The sequence below is a fragment of the Plectropomus leopardus genome, chromosome 24 (assembly GCF_026936395.1).
Source record: "Plectropomus leopardus strain MGB_pleo_1.0 chromosome 24, ASM2693639v1, whole genome shotgun sequence".
Classification (NCBI taxonomy): domain Eukaryota; kingdom Metazoa; phylum Chordata; class Actinopteri; order Perciformes; family Serranidae; genus Plectropomus; species Plectropomus leopardus.
In genome coordinates, this window is record NC_142199.1 from 312,501 (window position 1) to 327,500 (window position 15,000).

The 15,000-nt window shown below is 46.2% G+C and overlaps 2 protein-coding genes and 1 long non-coding RNA gene across 6 annotated transcripts in view; 1 reads left to right on the forward strand and 2 right to left on the reverse strand.

The window, feature by feature from the left end:
• Positions 1–6,724, reverse strand: part of LOC121963057 (BCL-6 corepressor-like) — a 28,036-nt gene extending 21,312 nt beyond the window's left edge. For 3 of the 4 annotated variants that reach the window (XR_015775870.1, XR_015775871.1, XM_088074463.1), the window contains exons 1-3: positions 6,021–6,724; positions 3,708–3,773; positions 1–1,650 (exon numbers count right to left, since the gene is read on the reverse strand). The exon at positions 1–1,650 is cut by the window's left edge and continues 1,683 nt beyond it. Coding sequence is in view for 1 of the 4 variants with exons in the window: in XM_088074463.1 (XP_087930589.1) it covers positions 1–1,650; positions 3,708–3,710 (1,653 nt within the window). In the remaining 3 variants the exon portion in view is untranslated. The remainder of the gene's footprint in view (positions 1,651–3,707; positions 3,774–6,020) is intronic. The other variant, XR_015775872.1, reaches the window with a different exon arrangement.
• A 622-nt stretch (positions 6,725–7,346) lies between these two features.
• On the reverse strand, positions 7,347–12,341 carry f7l (coagulation factor VII, like). The gene is made up of 8 exons (XM_042513185.2): positions 12,199–12,341; positions 11,147–11,313; positions 11,039–11,063; positions 9,814–9,927; positions 9,600–9,740; positions 9,338–9,426; positions 8,946–9,066; positions 7,347–8,027 (listed from the first exon to the last, which is right to left on the reverse strand). The coding sequence occupies exons 1-8, from the start codon at positions 12,284–12,286 to the stop codon at positions 7,480–7,482; spliced, it is 1,293 nt and encodes a 430-aa protein (XP_042369119.1). The 5' UTR covers positions 12,287–12,341; the 3' UTR covers positions 7,347–7,479.
• LOC148185442 (uncharacterized) lies at positions 12,308–14,594 on the forward strand. Its single transcript, XR_015775895.1, has 2 exons — positions 12,308–13,405; positions 13,502–14,594. It is a non-coding gene; the product is annotated as an uncharacterized LOC148185442 (long non-coding RNA).
• The last annotated feature ends 406 nt before the right edge of the window (positions 14,595–15,000 follow it).

The following is a 15,000-nucleotide window of genomic DNA, read 5'->3' on the forward strand; positions in this document are numbered from 1 at the left end:
CGGTCGGCTCTCTGGAGGTTTTTCAGGGCGTGCACAAGTTTCTCCTTTACTCTCCACATCAGTGGGAGGGACTCGACGCCACTCCACTTTGGATTGTGGAGGGGGGGTTGATGCAGAGGGTCTTTCCCTTGAGGCAAGACTGGGAGCACTGGTTACATGGACTGTTGTGGAGCCAGGTGAGTGTTTGTGATGAGCATCTGCACTCTTGTTTTTCAGAATTCGGGAGCCTCTGCTGAGGTCAGAGGTCACAATGGGGGAGGGAACGATCCAAGAGGAAGGCCCAGTGCTGATCATCTCAGGACGATCTGGAGTCCTGAGATGATCCTGAGCTGGCGTGCTCACAGGTGGAGGTAGACCCTCTTTCAGGCTCCGGTCCTGACTGGTAACCAGTCCGTGATAAGATGGAGGTAGATACCCCAGCTTGGCCAGGGCCTCCAGTTTGGATGGGAATCCATTGGAGAGCTCCTCTAGCTCTTTGGCAGACAGGTCCAGAGGTTTCTCCTTGGTGGTTTTGACAGATGTTTGAGGTCCAGCTCTATCCACTGATGTCTTTGCAGGTGAGAGACATTTGTCTGAGCCAGAGCAGTCAGAGGAGGTGTCTTTAGTTTGTTTGATGGGGGAGCAGTGCTCAGAGCTGTAGGAGGAGTGAGCCGCCGACAGGGAGGCCGAGTCGATGCTCCTGTGCAGAGACCTCTGGAGGTCCGTGGAGGTGCTGCTGAGGGGTGGAGGGGCTGAACAGGGAGGATGGGTGACTGCAGGGGCCTCTGAGGGGGCAGTGGGGGCTGAACTGCTAACAGGGGCCCCACCTGTCCCACCACAGCTGCTACTGACAGTGTTCTTGGTGGAACTGGGTTGACTGGACTTTGTGTTGCTGCCGTGTTGTCGCTTGATGTTAAGACCAGCTTGAGGCTTTGGGTCCTGGTGGATCTGTGGACTGCTGGTGAAAGCAGAGTGCTCCTGCTGCACCTGAGGACCAAGGCCTTGTAAGGGCTTGTCCTGGGGGTGGGGCAGGGGTGAAAGGCCAGCAGGGGCTGGGGGGGCTGCAGGGATCCGGATCAGAGAGCCCAGGGGGGAGGAGATATGTGCCGGGCCATAGTGAGGCAGGTAGCAGAGTCTGTCCTCCCCATGTGAGCCGCCTCCCACCCCTGCTGCACACAGGGACTGGTAGGCCAGCTGCTGGTGGAGGAGGGGCTGCTGGGACAGGAAGGACGCCTTATAGGCCATGTCCAGAAAGGGGTACATCATTGCATCAGTGTAAGGGCTGATCCAGGGCAACCTCAGGAAGTTGCCAGCACCACTCAGACCCACCTCTGACTGCTTGTCACTGGGCTGAACTCTGCGGTCCAGACTCAGACCATCACCCCCTGCAGGGATCACCAGGGGCTTCTGCAGTCCTTGAGGAGTCTTATAGAGTCCAACATATTCACCTGTGGACTTTTGGCCGTCCAGCAGGGGAACACCTGGTTTGTACAGGAGATTGTAGCCGAGTGCCAGAGAAGCACCGGCCTCCTGCGGCTTCTCAGCGGAGAGAGGATTGACTCCGGGATAGAAGAGTCCGCCGAGGGGACGGTTGTTGTCCCTGACCAGAGCATTGCAGTCGATGCTGAGGGCGGCGAGCGGGTTCATCCTTAAAGATGTGCTGGTGTCCACCTGCAACACGGAGGAGAGTCCAAATGAGTGACAACCAACCTGAAGAATGACTGAGTCAGAGCCTGAACAACTGAGTCCTTAAAGACGTTTTTCACTGACGGAAACATGGACTCCTGAAACTGGTGCTACATTACCAGAGAAAATAGAAAAAGGACTGAGGCACACACTAACCTTCAACTACCAGAATGCACTACAGCGCACTGATAGGTGATGTAACGTTTCCCATCCAAAAACTATAGCCGGATCATGTTCTACCTGTCGTCCAGTGAGTCTACTACTAACTGTCATTCAACATGGATTCAGTGACTGTCAACACATTTTCCAAGAATCTGGAAGTTTTTCTGATTAGTCATTTTATCCACCAAATAAAAAAATGTTCATCCAGATTCAAAGCAGACATTCACTTTGTAACGCAACACTCTTTAATGCCAAATTTCATAGCGCTACATTTAGTAATTTTACACTTTCCTCATCATTTGGTAACGTTATACTTTGTCACGCATCAATTCACAAAGTTCTGTGACGTTTTCGGATGTTCCACAATGCCACATTTCACAATGAGACACTACGCAAAAAGACGTTCTGCAAGGTGACATCCCGCAACATAACGCGACCCTTCACAACGTTCCATGATGATCCGTGACATTCTGTAAGGCGACGCTCCGTAGCGAGATGTTCTGTAACGCGATGCTCCATAATGCAATGCTCTGTAATGCGACTTTCCATAAAAGTGACTTTCAGAACGTGGCGCTTTATGATGCAACATTTTGTAAACCGTAAACCATAAATTGATCAAAGTAGCTGAATTTTTCCTCTCGTCAGTCAGCTGCTGAATGAGCGAGTGCATGTGAGTGTTGATGTTGGAAGAAACTGAGTCATGTTCAGCCTCTGTGACGGTGATGACGGCTGACCTGAACCAGCAGGACTGAACAGTCAGCTGACTGTGAACCGTCTCTGCAGCATTCTCCCTGAAATAAAGGATTAAATCCTCCCTGAAATAAAGCCACACACGACACTCTGCAGCGACACTCTGCCTCAACAGAAGCAGTCAAACAGAGGGAGTGAGAGAGACTAATTGAATTTCCTGTCACACGGCTTTGTGAAGCGTCTCTGATTGGCTATCAGCCGCGGGGCCATTAGGAAATGATCCAGACAGCTGAACGGGCGCCGCACACATCTTCACTTCGAGAGACGGAACATAAAACTCTGAAAAATGAGTGTGCAGGAGGAGACTCAGTCCAGGGAGGACAGAAGAGTTTCTGTCCAAACACTGAACTCAGGGGTTTGTCTGAAAACACTTTCAAACAATCTGTTTGTCAACATGTTGACAGAATTTGTGATATTTCATGATGAGACGCGGCGTGATGCAACAAGCTGTGACATGTTGCGTCATGTGACCTTCACGTTGCCTCTTTTTCAGTGGACTTCTGCGTCTGCATGTTCCTCTCTACGTATCCTTCTGCGTCTGCATGTTACTCTCTTGGTATCCTTCTGCGTCTGCATGTTACTCTCTACGTATCCTTCTGCGTCTGCATGTTACTCTCTACGTATCCTTCTGCGTCTGCATGTTACTCTCTACGTATCCTTCTGCGTCTGCATGTTACTCTCTTGGTATCCTTCTGCGTCTGCATGTTACTCTCTACGTATCCTTCTGCGTCTGCATGTTACTCTCTACGTATCCTTCTGCGTCTGCATGTTACTCTCTACGTATCCTTCTGCGTCTGCATGTTACTCTCTACGTATCCTTCTGCGTCTGCATGTTACTCTCTACGTATCCTTCTGCGTCTGCATGTTACTCTCTACGTATCCTTCTGCGTCTGCATGTTACTCTCTACGTATCCTTCTGCGTCTGCATGTTACTCTCTACGTATCCTTCTGCGTCTGCATGTTACGCTCTAGGTTATTTTATTCCTGTCAAGTAAAAGCTTGGATTTATTTCCCGTCAGTCACACTGAGTCTTCCGATTTTTTTTTTTATTTCCGTTCGCTGTGACGGTAGTTTTGGGGAGCAGTGAGATACCAGCTGAACACAGAGCTGAAGTTGACCTTTGACCTTACCATGCTGTGAGCCCGCGGCTTAAGACGGGACCGTCTGGCTCCAGGATGCCGCTCAGTCCGCCATGTCTGCAGGCAGAAACCACACAGAGACCACCAGCTTTTAAAAACACAGACGCTGAAGACCAACACGCTCACACGGAGACTGTCGACAGTGACGATTCAAACAGAGCAGGTTTCAGACTGCACTCATCAGGAGGTTTTTAATTCCCCAAAACTCTCTGCTCTCTCCAAACCTGAGTTTTTAGGCCTCGTCCACACACAACAGTGGGTTTAGTTTTAGTCACAGATTTTGAGTTTTATTTACAACATTTGAGTTTTTTGGGTCATATTTATAAATGAGTTTCAGTGACTGACGTGCCCGGAAAATTTCTTTCAAACTGACCACTCGCGGCTGCAACAAGTGCAAAAAAAATGGACGTGGTGCAACACAAATCAGACTATAGATCCGAAATTTTCCAACAACTGCAAAATGTTGTTCATGTCAACATTTTCAGCACCTTTTCATGAATCACCATCGACGTATTTTGAGGGACGAAACGTTTTTTCTCAAATCTGAAATCAGTTTCTGTATGTTTAAATTCTACAGAGACTCAGCGGGTTTGATGTGAGGCAGCGCTGACACACACACACACACACACACACACACACACACACACACACACACTGATGTTCTGAGGCCCACATGCGTGCGTGCGTGCGTGCGTGCGTGTGTGCGTGTGTGTTTTATCACCCAGCCAGAGGGCTGATAAGGCACGTCGCCTCGTTTCCAGAGGAAGTCATAATCCAGCAGAGAGAGAGAGACGGATCAGCGCTGCTGCTACAACACACACACACGCAAACGCGCGCACACACTAACACACACACACACACACACACACACACACACACACACACACACACACGCAAACGCGCGCACACACTAACACACACACACACACACACACACACGCAAACGCGCGCACACACTAACACACACACACACACACACGCAAACGCGCGCACACACTAACACACACACACGCAAACGCGCGCACACACTAACACACACACACACACACACACACACACAAACGCACACGAACACATACACACACACAAACGCACGCACACACAGTGACTGATGGCTGTTAGCGAGCTGGGATTTCAATAACGGCTCTTATCTCCAGACTATTGAAGGACAGCTGTGTGTGTGTGTGTGTGTGTGTGTGTGTGTGTGTGTGTGTGTGTGTGTGGCCATGCTCATCCATCAAACACTCACACACTCACACACTCAGAATCTGCTCATCGGTGAATTTATCGTTGACTCTGAAGTCAGATTTGCTGCAGATTTATATTTCCATCAGTACTTCAGTACTTTTTTTACTCAATTACTTTCGGACAGCTTCAGTTCCTTTGACCGTGTGTGAGCAGCTGATCTGTTTTCAATGTCTCATCTTTCTAAAGTTTGTTGACGTCTTCGTGAATGAAACGCAGCCTGAGTGACATCATCATTTTACAGGTGTTTGATTGACAGTTGAGCCGACCCCAACTGACCTGAACCGACCCCGAATGAACCCAATCGATCCCAAATAAACCCAACTGCAACCTCGTGTTTTCCAGGTGTTCAAAGACGCCACGTGTCGACCGTCAAAGGTGTTTCTCCTGTGGTGTTTTTTCTTCTTCTTCTCCTCCTGTTGCCGTGTTGCTGCGATTATTTGTGTGCTGCCACCAGTCAATCAGCAGAACAGCTTGACACGGTCATCATGTTGCTACGCAGAGCAACTCAACAACTCAGCAACTCAACAGCTGATGACTGGGATATCACAGAAAAAAAGTCATTCCAAAATAAAGTTTCCTGACGTGAGTGTCAGTGTTTTCTGAAGATTTGGTTCCAACAGAAAAGAGCTGCAGCTGTCTGGCACTTTGATTTTTCTCTTCTTTCTTGTTGGAAATTAAAGTTTCAGTCGAGAGCCGCTCACCACAAACTGATGGAAAACATTCAATGAAAAGCTGAATTTTAGGTTCATGAGTTTTAGGAATATTTTGGGGTAACATGACAATAATTCACTGTGTTTTTATAGAAATCTAAATAAGTATAACTATACCCAATAAAATACAGTAAAAGTCAGAAAAAATGTATTGACAGCAGAATTATGATGAAGATTTTGTGTGTTCTGGATAACGTATAAGGACTGCAGCTAAGTGATTATAGCAAAGTTCACAGGAGAATAAAATCAGATTATTAACTCAGCCAATGTCTAGAAATATTCAGAGGTGTTACAGATAATGTCAAACCTGCACGCTCATTATAAGAAAAATATATTTTAAACTCACCCTTTCCTCTTCTTCTTCTTCTGTGGTGTGGGGTCCAGTTTACTGATGTGTCTGATTTCAGATCCATCCGGTCAGAAACATTGAAATCTTCTGCTCCTCAGTTCATCTCAGTAAATCCATCCATCTGCAGCACGGGGGCGTGGACGCGCCCGTGCACGCTAAAAACACACGCGTGCACACTAACACTACGCACGCACGCACGCACGGTTAGTCTGGAAAGAGACAAACCCTCCCGGATCAGTAAAACTGCGTGTTAAGTGAATGGGGTTTGGTGCGGAGCCGCGATGAGCCGGGCCGAGCCGCGCTGCGAGCCGCTGAGAGCGCACACTCTCCGGTCAAACAGTCGGTGTCCGCAGCGGAGCCGAACTCCGGAACGAAAACCACTAATTTAACAACAGACCAACAAACACGCTTTCACACACCTGGACACGCACGCACACTCACGCACCGTACCGGGCTGAAGTGTGTGTGTGTGTGTGTGTGTGTGTGTGTGTGTGTGTGTGTGTGTGTGTGTGTGTGTGTGTCTGTGTGAGGCTCAAATCCACAAAATGAAAAACAAAAATTTAAATCTTCTCCACGAGCGGAAATATTCCTGAGGGCGTCGCGTGCAGCGCGCGGGCTGTTCCCCGGTAGTTTTCTTTCTTTCCGGTCCGGAGCTCCGTCTGTCTGCTCTCCTCCTCCGCCTCCTCCGGTCCTCCTCTCATCCTCTCCTCCTCTCCTCCTCTCCTCTCTCTGCGGCTCCACCGCCTCAACACCAAAACTACAACCGGCGCACCTCCGCCGCGACCTTTCACAATAAAACAAGACACAAGCCACCGCCGGAAGTAGTTCTCTGCTAGTTTACGCCCTTCTGTGTTTTAATAAAGAAATAATGGTTTGGCTGTTTTCTGGAAAAATGTACGTTTTTGTCTTTTTTTATGGCAACTTAATTGGGCGTTTTTTTCTTTCTTAAAACATTTTTGGTGAGTTTTCTTTTCTGTGACTTTTTTTTAAAAAAGGTTTTGGTGATTTTTTTTCTTTGAACATTTTTGGTAATTTGAAAAAAAAACCTTAAAAAGTTTCTGTGAGCGTTGTTGTTTTACTTTCTTTAAAACTCTTTGGGCTTTTTTTCTTTTTTTCTTTGTTGTTTTTTTTCTGAATGTTTTTCTTCATTCATTCTTCTTCATTTTTTTTGGATTATTTTTTTATTTTGTGATTTTAAAAGAAGCCTGCCAAAATAAAAGTTGCCAACTTTGACAGTGGGGACTGAAAGCCAAACGGAAGTGGACAGAGAGGACACGTCAAACGGCACAGGTGAGCTCACATTCACACCTCACAGGACAGAAATGAAGTGAGAGCGTCTGACTTCTTTATTTTCTGTTTTTACTCTCAAAGATTCACATCTCTAACTGTTCTGCTGGTTCTCCGTCTGTAGGAGACAGACGTCCTCCGGACCCGGTCTCAGTGTCTCCGCGGGGTCTCAGCCGCGGAGCAGGATGTCGTTGATCCAGTCCAGGAAGTTGCTGACCCGGGTGTAGACGCCGTAGAGGTTTTCGTTGGCGCAGCCCTTCCCCCAGCTCACCACACCCGTCAGGAACCAGGTCTTCTTGTAGCGGGTCACCAGGGGCCCGCCGCTGTCTCCCTCGCAGGCGTCCCGGCCGCCGGACTTGAGGCCGGCGCAGAGCATGTTCCTGGTGATGTTGAGCCTGGTGTGCAGGCGGCACTCCTGCAGCGGGACACGCGGCAGCTCCAGCCGCTGCAGCACGCCGGCGGCTGGGCCAAAGCGCGACAGGCGGCCCCAGCCAGACACGGTGGAGTGGCGGACCGTGGCCAGCGTGCGGCTGAAGGTGCTGTTGCGGGCAGGGAGGCAGACGGGAACCACGTAGCGCCCCAGTTTGACAGGGCGGCGGAGCTTCAGCATGGCGAGGTCGCTGTCGGAGCTGGACTTGTTGTAGCCCGCGTGGACCAGCACCTTGACCACGCGGCGCCTCTGCTCCGTCTTCTCCTCCTCCTTCAGGTCGTGTTCTCCTGTCGGAGAAAACACGGAGACCCCGTCAAACCCACCGCACCGAGGAGACCCCACAGACCGAAACGTGGAAAATCAGCGGCCAGGAAAACGACCCTGAAAGTTTGGAGAAAGTCCTGGACATCTGTCTCAAACCTGCTCTGTGACACACCATGTGTTTGGTACTTTGAGCCTTCTTTATCTTTAAAATATTTTGGAAATTTAATTTTTTCCTTAAAATTTATGGTGTTTTTTGAAGACAAAACTGGGTGATTTTATTTATTTTCAGTTGTTGAAGGAAAAAAAGGCAATCATTTGGTCTTAAAAAATGCAAATTTCTAAAAATTAAAAGGGGGGCGGGGGGTATTTTTGTATTTTTTTATTTGTGGTTTAAAAATTGGCTTTTATGTATTGTTAGAGAAAAACGTTGTTTTTTTAAAAAAAGGGAGAATCATTTGTCTTTAAACATTTTGGGAGATGTTTTTCTGGAGAAGGTTTGGAAGATATGTTCCAAAAAACCTTTAATGGAAAAAAGGGAAACACTTTTTTTTTTTAAAGAAAGTGTTTCTCGTTTTTCCATTAAAGGTTTTGCCTCCCCCTTATTGCACCACCCCTCCCCCCTCATAAATAACAGACAGTCCCTAAATTATATTCCCATATTCAGTTCTAAACCTGCTCTGAATTCAGTATTTTTTTTTTAAATAATATATGTCTATAAAGCTGTTATATAGTGATGAAAAAGAACTGATACGGAGGATCGATGGTCGTTTCACAGAATGTTTGGTCTTTAACATTTGTGTCAAAGTCCTGGAAAAGTCCTGGAAAGTCCTTGGTAACAGACGGCGTGAACCCTGTAATTAACCTTGATCTAACTCAGACCATAAACACGATAAGAAGTGTCGTTCAGCAGACTCTTGGTGAACAGCAGGCGGCGCTCTTACCGACGGTGACGTTTAACACGGAGGCGGGTTTACCCCAAACACAATGAGCCGCCGTCAGCATCCAGCGGTCTGAGAGGACGATGGCTCCACAGGTGAACACGCCACGCTCAGTCAGGAGCGCCTGAGGACACACACACACACACACACACACACACACATGCATACACACACACACACACACACCCCGTATGTCTCTTCACGTCCTTCTCTCACTCATAAGCTCTAACATGTTTGAAAAGACACGAGGATGATAAAACCGAAAGAGTTTCACACCACATAGCGGAGAAGTAGTCGCCTTGTTGCCATGGTGACAGAGACTCAGACGCCCGGCTGGTTTCACAAAACATAGAGGAAGAAGTGTGATGTCAACCTGAGCCGATGTGAGGACTCACCTGCCATGGACAGTGTCCTTTGGGACATGTCTTCCCGTTGATGACCCGGGGGGTGGGGAAGGTCACAGGTCGTCCACAGGTCACTTCATCTGGACCGGAGACACAAACACTGACACTCTGTTACCGTTCAGGCATTGAAGGGTTAATGATGGTCTTGCTGCTCACGCGCTCGCCGCGGTCTCAGACCAGATCTGAGTTGGCGCTCGTAGTGGTCTCAGACCGGCACTGAGGCTGCGCTCACACGCTCGTTACCGGCTCTGACCTTGGGGCAGGCAGCTGCTGGCGTCCTGGTCCAGACGGTATCCTGGAGCGCAGAAACACTCGAAGGTACGATCCGGAAACTGTCGGCAGAAATGTTCGCATCCTCCGTTTCTATAGCGACAGCTGTGGGACATCTGGCGGACTGTGGACAGTCAGGAAACAAAAAAAACTTTATTCATCAGGATGGAGAACGCCAACGAAATGTGTCCACGTACCTTTGTCACAGTCATTTCCATGGAAACCAGGCGGACATTTGCAGACATAGGTGTCCTCCTGGCGAGTGCAGGTGGCGCCGTTCTTACAGGGCGCCGACAGGCAGTGATCCACCGCTGCAGACAGGAAGTCCCAAAAGCACTTAAAGGAACAGTTCACCCAAAAACAACACAAGTGTTTGTGCCAAATTCCGTCACTGAGTCGACGTGAACGTTTGTGCCAAATCTGAAGAAGTTCCCTCTGAAGATGTTGTGTTCACGAGAATGGGAGGGGCACAAGGTCACATGACTTTGGCCTTCAGTTCATCTAAAGTCGGCGGACGTTTGTGCCAAAGTTTAAGAAATTCCTTCAACACTTTCTTGTGATTTCACGTTCACACGTATTTCTAGTGTTTTTTCTACTTACAGGTTGATGATGTCATGATTTTTTGGCACTTTGCTGTTAATTTTAGGGACATTTTTTGCAGTGTGTCGCGTTCACACGGATGAGACGGTTCATCGTCTTCCTGCGCAGAAATCTTCACAAAGTTTTTCAGACGTTTTTGAAGCTTTTTTCGTCTGTTAGAATCTGCGTGCCGAAGCTGTTGAGTTTAATTTTTCAGACACTCTGCTGTTTGATCAATAAAAAAGGTGACCTGAGTGCTTTCTTTCTGCTGTTTTTGGGGTGAAATGTTCCTTTAAGGGGGTACTTTAACCCTTTGAAACCTGGATCCACATCACTTTTCTGGTGCTGCGTTCACACGCCATTTACAAGTATTTGAACCTTTAAAATTGAAGCAAATTGTTCTTTCTTCTTTCTTTTGAAAACTCGAGGGAAAAAAAGCAGCAAGAGCTCTCCTGCAAACTGCACAAAATCAGTAGATTAAAAAAAAACTATATTTGCAATTAAAGTTATTATAAAACTGATTTACAGAATATTTTTTTAAGAACTTCTTTGGGTCATTTAATTCTCATTCTTATATTTTATTTTACTTTATTTTTCTTTGGTTTACTCTCTAATTTTCAGGTAATTTTCTTGTACTTTTTTCAAAAATTCTTATGACTTTTTTCTGGTTTACTTTCTATTTCCAAGGTAATTGTACTTAAAAATACTTTCTAATTTTCTGGTAACTTTACTTTTTACATTTTTTTTTTCTTTTCATCTTTGCTGTGGAAAGACGTGCAGCGAGTCTGCTCAGGTCTCAAAGGGTTAACAGGGTTGTTCTCAGGTGGAACCCTGGTACGGTACCTGTGTAGAGCCTCCAGAAGGCCTCCTGAGAACACAAACACAGCACAGTTAGAGTCACAATGCAGCAGAAACATGCTGGGCGGCGGCGGCGGCGGCGGGCCGACTGACCAGCTGCTGAGGCATGGCGAAGATCTCCTTAGCCTCCTCGTACGAACATTTCTCCTCCAGACACTCCCGCTCCAGGTCGCCCCTCCGCAGCTCCTCAAACAGGAAGTTGGCCCGGCGGGTGCGATGCAGGAACCCGCCGGCCTCGGGCCCGCTCACGAACACGCCTTCTGCGCACACAAACACCACAGAAGAAGAACCACACCAACTTCAGCTGCGTGAAGACGAAAAAGTTGAAAGTTTGAAAAGTTGGCTCGGTGGCGGCGAGGTGTAACGAGATTTAGAAAATTATTTTGAAAAAGCTGGAGAAAAACTTTATTTATAATTATCATGATTACATGACAGAATTATTTAAACTTTCTACGTCTTTTTTGAAAAATGATGTCAGGTAGCGTTTTTTGGGGGGGGGTTGTTTTTCCTAATTTCTTGCATATTTTCGGATCATTTCTTCTTCGGTTGTTCATTTTCTTATTCTCATGTCTTTGAAAGAAAAACTATGTTTAAAATGATCAGAGTTACTTGATTAAAATTATGGAACAAAACAATTTAAATTTTCACATTTTCTACATCCTGTTTGACTTAATCATTTTTTTATCTTTATTTTTGTTATTGTTTTAAAAAAAATGCTCTAAAAATAATTTTAGGTATTTTTCAAATATTTTATTTTTACTAATTTCTTGTTAATTTTTGTCTCATTTGTTCTCTTTTAAAGAAGTCTCCCCAGTTTGCTCAGTTTTCAAAGGGTTAAACTGTGACATCATTAAAAGTTTGGGTTTGTCCGACCAGCCGTCAAAATTCAGAATACGACATTTGGCACGCTGAGCCTCAGAACGTGACGGCGAGCGTCTTTCTGATGATTACAAAGCGATCAATCAGTCGCTGTATTGATCAGATGATTGTTGGGTTTTTCCACAGAAGCAGCAGAGAGAGCAGCGTTCACACGCACTCACGCAGGAGAGACACCCAGGAGACATCGGACAACACGCGCACAGAAGAAGAAGGAGGAGGAGGAGGAGGAGGAGGAGGAGGAGGAGGAGAAGACGGACAGCACTGACCTCCGGGGAGCCCAGTGCATGCTGGGACAGAGGCGATGAGGAGTCGTATGAAGAAGAGTCGCCTCGTCTGTCTGCTGACCGACGCCATGTTTGTTCTGATCAAAGGTCAAAAAAACACACTGAGAACCGCAGAACCGTTTCACCCCGACGCAAACACAACGACTGTTGAACAGGAACTCTCCGGTTTATGTTCCTGTTCTCCGATTATTGTTCCTGTTCTCCGGTTTATGTTCCTGTTCTCCGGTTTATGTTCCTGTTCTCTGGTTTATGTTCCTGTTCTCTGGTTTATGTTCCTGTTCTCCGGTTTATGTTCCTGTTCTCCGATTATTGTTCCTGTTCTCTGATTATTGTTCCTGTTCTCTGGTTTATGTTCCTGTTCTCTGATTATTGTTCCTGTTCTCTGATTATTGTTCCTGTTCTCTGATTATTGTTCCTGTTCTCTGATTATTGTTCCTGTTCTCTGGTTTATGTTCCTGTTCTCCGGTTTATGTTCCTGTTCTCTGATTATTGTTCCTGTTCTCTGATTATTGTTCCTGTTCTCTGATTATTGTTCCTGTTCTCCGATTATTGTTCCTGTTCTCTGATTATTGTTCCTGTTCTCTGATTATTGTTCCTGTTCTCTGATTATTGTTCCTGTTCTCTGGTTTATGTTCCTGTTCTCTGGTTTATGTTCCTGTTCCCTGGTTTATGTTCCTGTTCTCTGGTTTATGTTCCTGTTCTCTGGTTTATGTTCCTGTTCCCTGGTTTATGTTCCTCTCTACTGGTCTATAATTATTCGTCACAGATGGGTCGAGATTAGGGCTGCAGGGAGAACGTCGTTCTGCAGGGAGCCGTTGATGATATTTTCTGTTATTTATCTGATCAATCGTGAACTGATCACCTTTTAAACCCGATCGTGTCCAGAGAGGGAAGCAGGCGTGCGGTGCTCTCCGGTAAGACGCTGTCCGTCCTCGGGCTCACAGCGAGGATCTGAGAGGACGACTGCTGCAGCAGATGGTGAAGAAGCTCCCGGTTCAGACGGCAGAACGTCACGAGGTCCGTCAACCTTTGTCAACAAGGACCGGGTCAAGTCCTCGTCCTGGAGTTCATAGAAGAAGAACCGCTTATAAAGGTGCGCGGGACTTACGAAAGAAGAACTATTTAGAGCACGACTGTCTAACCTGAACTGAGACACTTTGTCCAGTCCACCAAGTCCATGTCTCTGCAGGTCAGTTGCTGGAGAATCTCCTCACTCAGTCTGCAGATAAAAATGTATGAAGATACATTAGAAGAGTAAATTATTCACACATTTTGTGTTTTTAAGGCTCAGGAAGGACTTTTAAGCAGCTGTTGGAGACCCTGAGCAGGAACGCAGATCTCAGTCAGATCCAACTGTCAGATCCAACCGTCTGACTGTCCAGAGTCTCCGGCGGTCGGGCCGTCCGAGCCTCTGCTCACCCATCGACGCAGGAGCACGTCCGTGGACAGACTGCAAATCAAACCAGACGAGAGCAAAATCCAGTTTTTATATGAACAGGTACTTCTGACTGTGCAGCTTGTTGCACAGTGTGAAAAGAGTTTGAGTTTATCAGATAGATCTGAGCCGTGAGACCGAAGACGGACGCTGCAGGAAACTCCACTTAGGTCTCCTCGGATTGGAGTTTGAGCGGCTCCAGCGGGACGGACGTCTTTCTGTCGGACAGCGTTTACATGGACATGAAGACCACGTTACGGAGGCTTGTGATCATAATCAGGATAAGGTGTTCACGTAAGCACAGAGAAATCCGGTTATTTATATAAACCTGAACATGTTGGGGTTAGTTATCGTTAGCTAGACGGTAGATTTCAGCGAGTACTTTCGTGATGCGACATTCTCGTGTCAGCGGGACGGGATAGTAAATATAAAAACAGAAAGCAGTAGTTGTTAGACAGAAAGTACTATCTGGGTGGAATAAACCTTTAAAAATATAAATTATTAGACAGAAAGCAGAAACTGGGGGATAAAAAAATAATTCTTAAGTTGTTAGACAGTAAAAATATGTAAAATGATAAACCATACTGGTTTTAAAAAGCCTAAATTGATAAAATAAAAGTCTGATCATATTCGAGCGCTCAGACTGTAATGAAATGAATGAAATGTGCAGTTTGTATGATATACACACTCATACACACTTAGGAACCCACTGGGGGAATTCACACACTGCAATACCACCTATGACCAGCAGGGCGACACACAAAGTCATGAAAATGAACCTTGTGGGGACCACTTTTTCCCCAAAAAGCTGTAGCAGACCATCATCCCCGTCCCCGTCCCTGTCCCCGTCCCCGCCGTGTCTGTCGGTCTCTAACTGCGCTATAATAAAGGACGGAAAAGCCAAAAATTATATTTAGAAAATAAAGAATACATCTGCTCATGTCTCCTGTGTAATTGTACTCTTATTAGCAGACTTTGGTATGTGTTTACCTGATAAAAGTACTGTAAATGTCCTTAAAAGATAAAAATATGATTTAATAAAGTGTAACAAAATGGCAAACCAAGGACCCCATCGGGTGGGTTAGGTGGGTTAGGGGTTTTGGTGATTTTTTTTTAAATGGCAATTTTATGACTTGCATAGTTTTTGTGATTTTCTGTTTTCCCAAACATTTTTCACTTTTCTGTCCATAACTCTTTGGCTTTTTTTAATTAATTAATTTTTTTTGAGATTTGCTTTTTCTTTTTTTAATTAAACTATTTGTTTTAATTGATGTTGGCCTGTGATAAACATCATTACAGAAAAATGTACTCATTGATCACATCGCAATGAACACGTTAACACTGGCAGT

Excerpts from the sequence above, each read along its gene's own strand:
- f7l (XM_042513185.2), bottom strand. The coding sequence starts at position 12,286 with ATGGCGTCGGTCAGCAGACAGACGAGGCGACTCTTCTTCATACGACTC. Across the intron at positions 9,928-11,038 it reads CTTCTGGAGGCTCTACACAG|CGGTGGATCACTGCCTGTCG; the intron begins GTACCGTACCAG and ends TCCTGTCTGCAG. Across the intron at positions 9,067-9,337 it reads AAGGACACTGTCCATGGCAG|GCGCTCCTGACTGAGCGTGG; the intron begins GTGAGTCCTCAC and ends GTGTGTCCTCAG.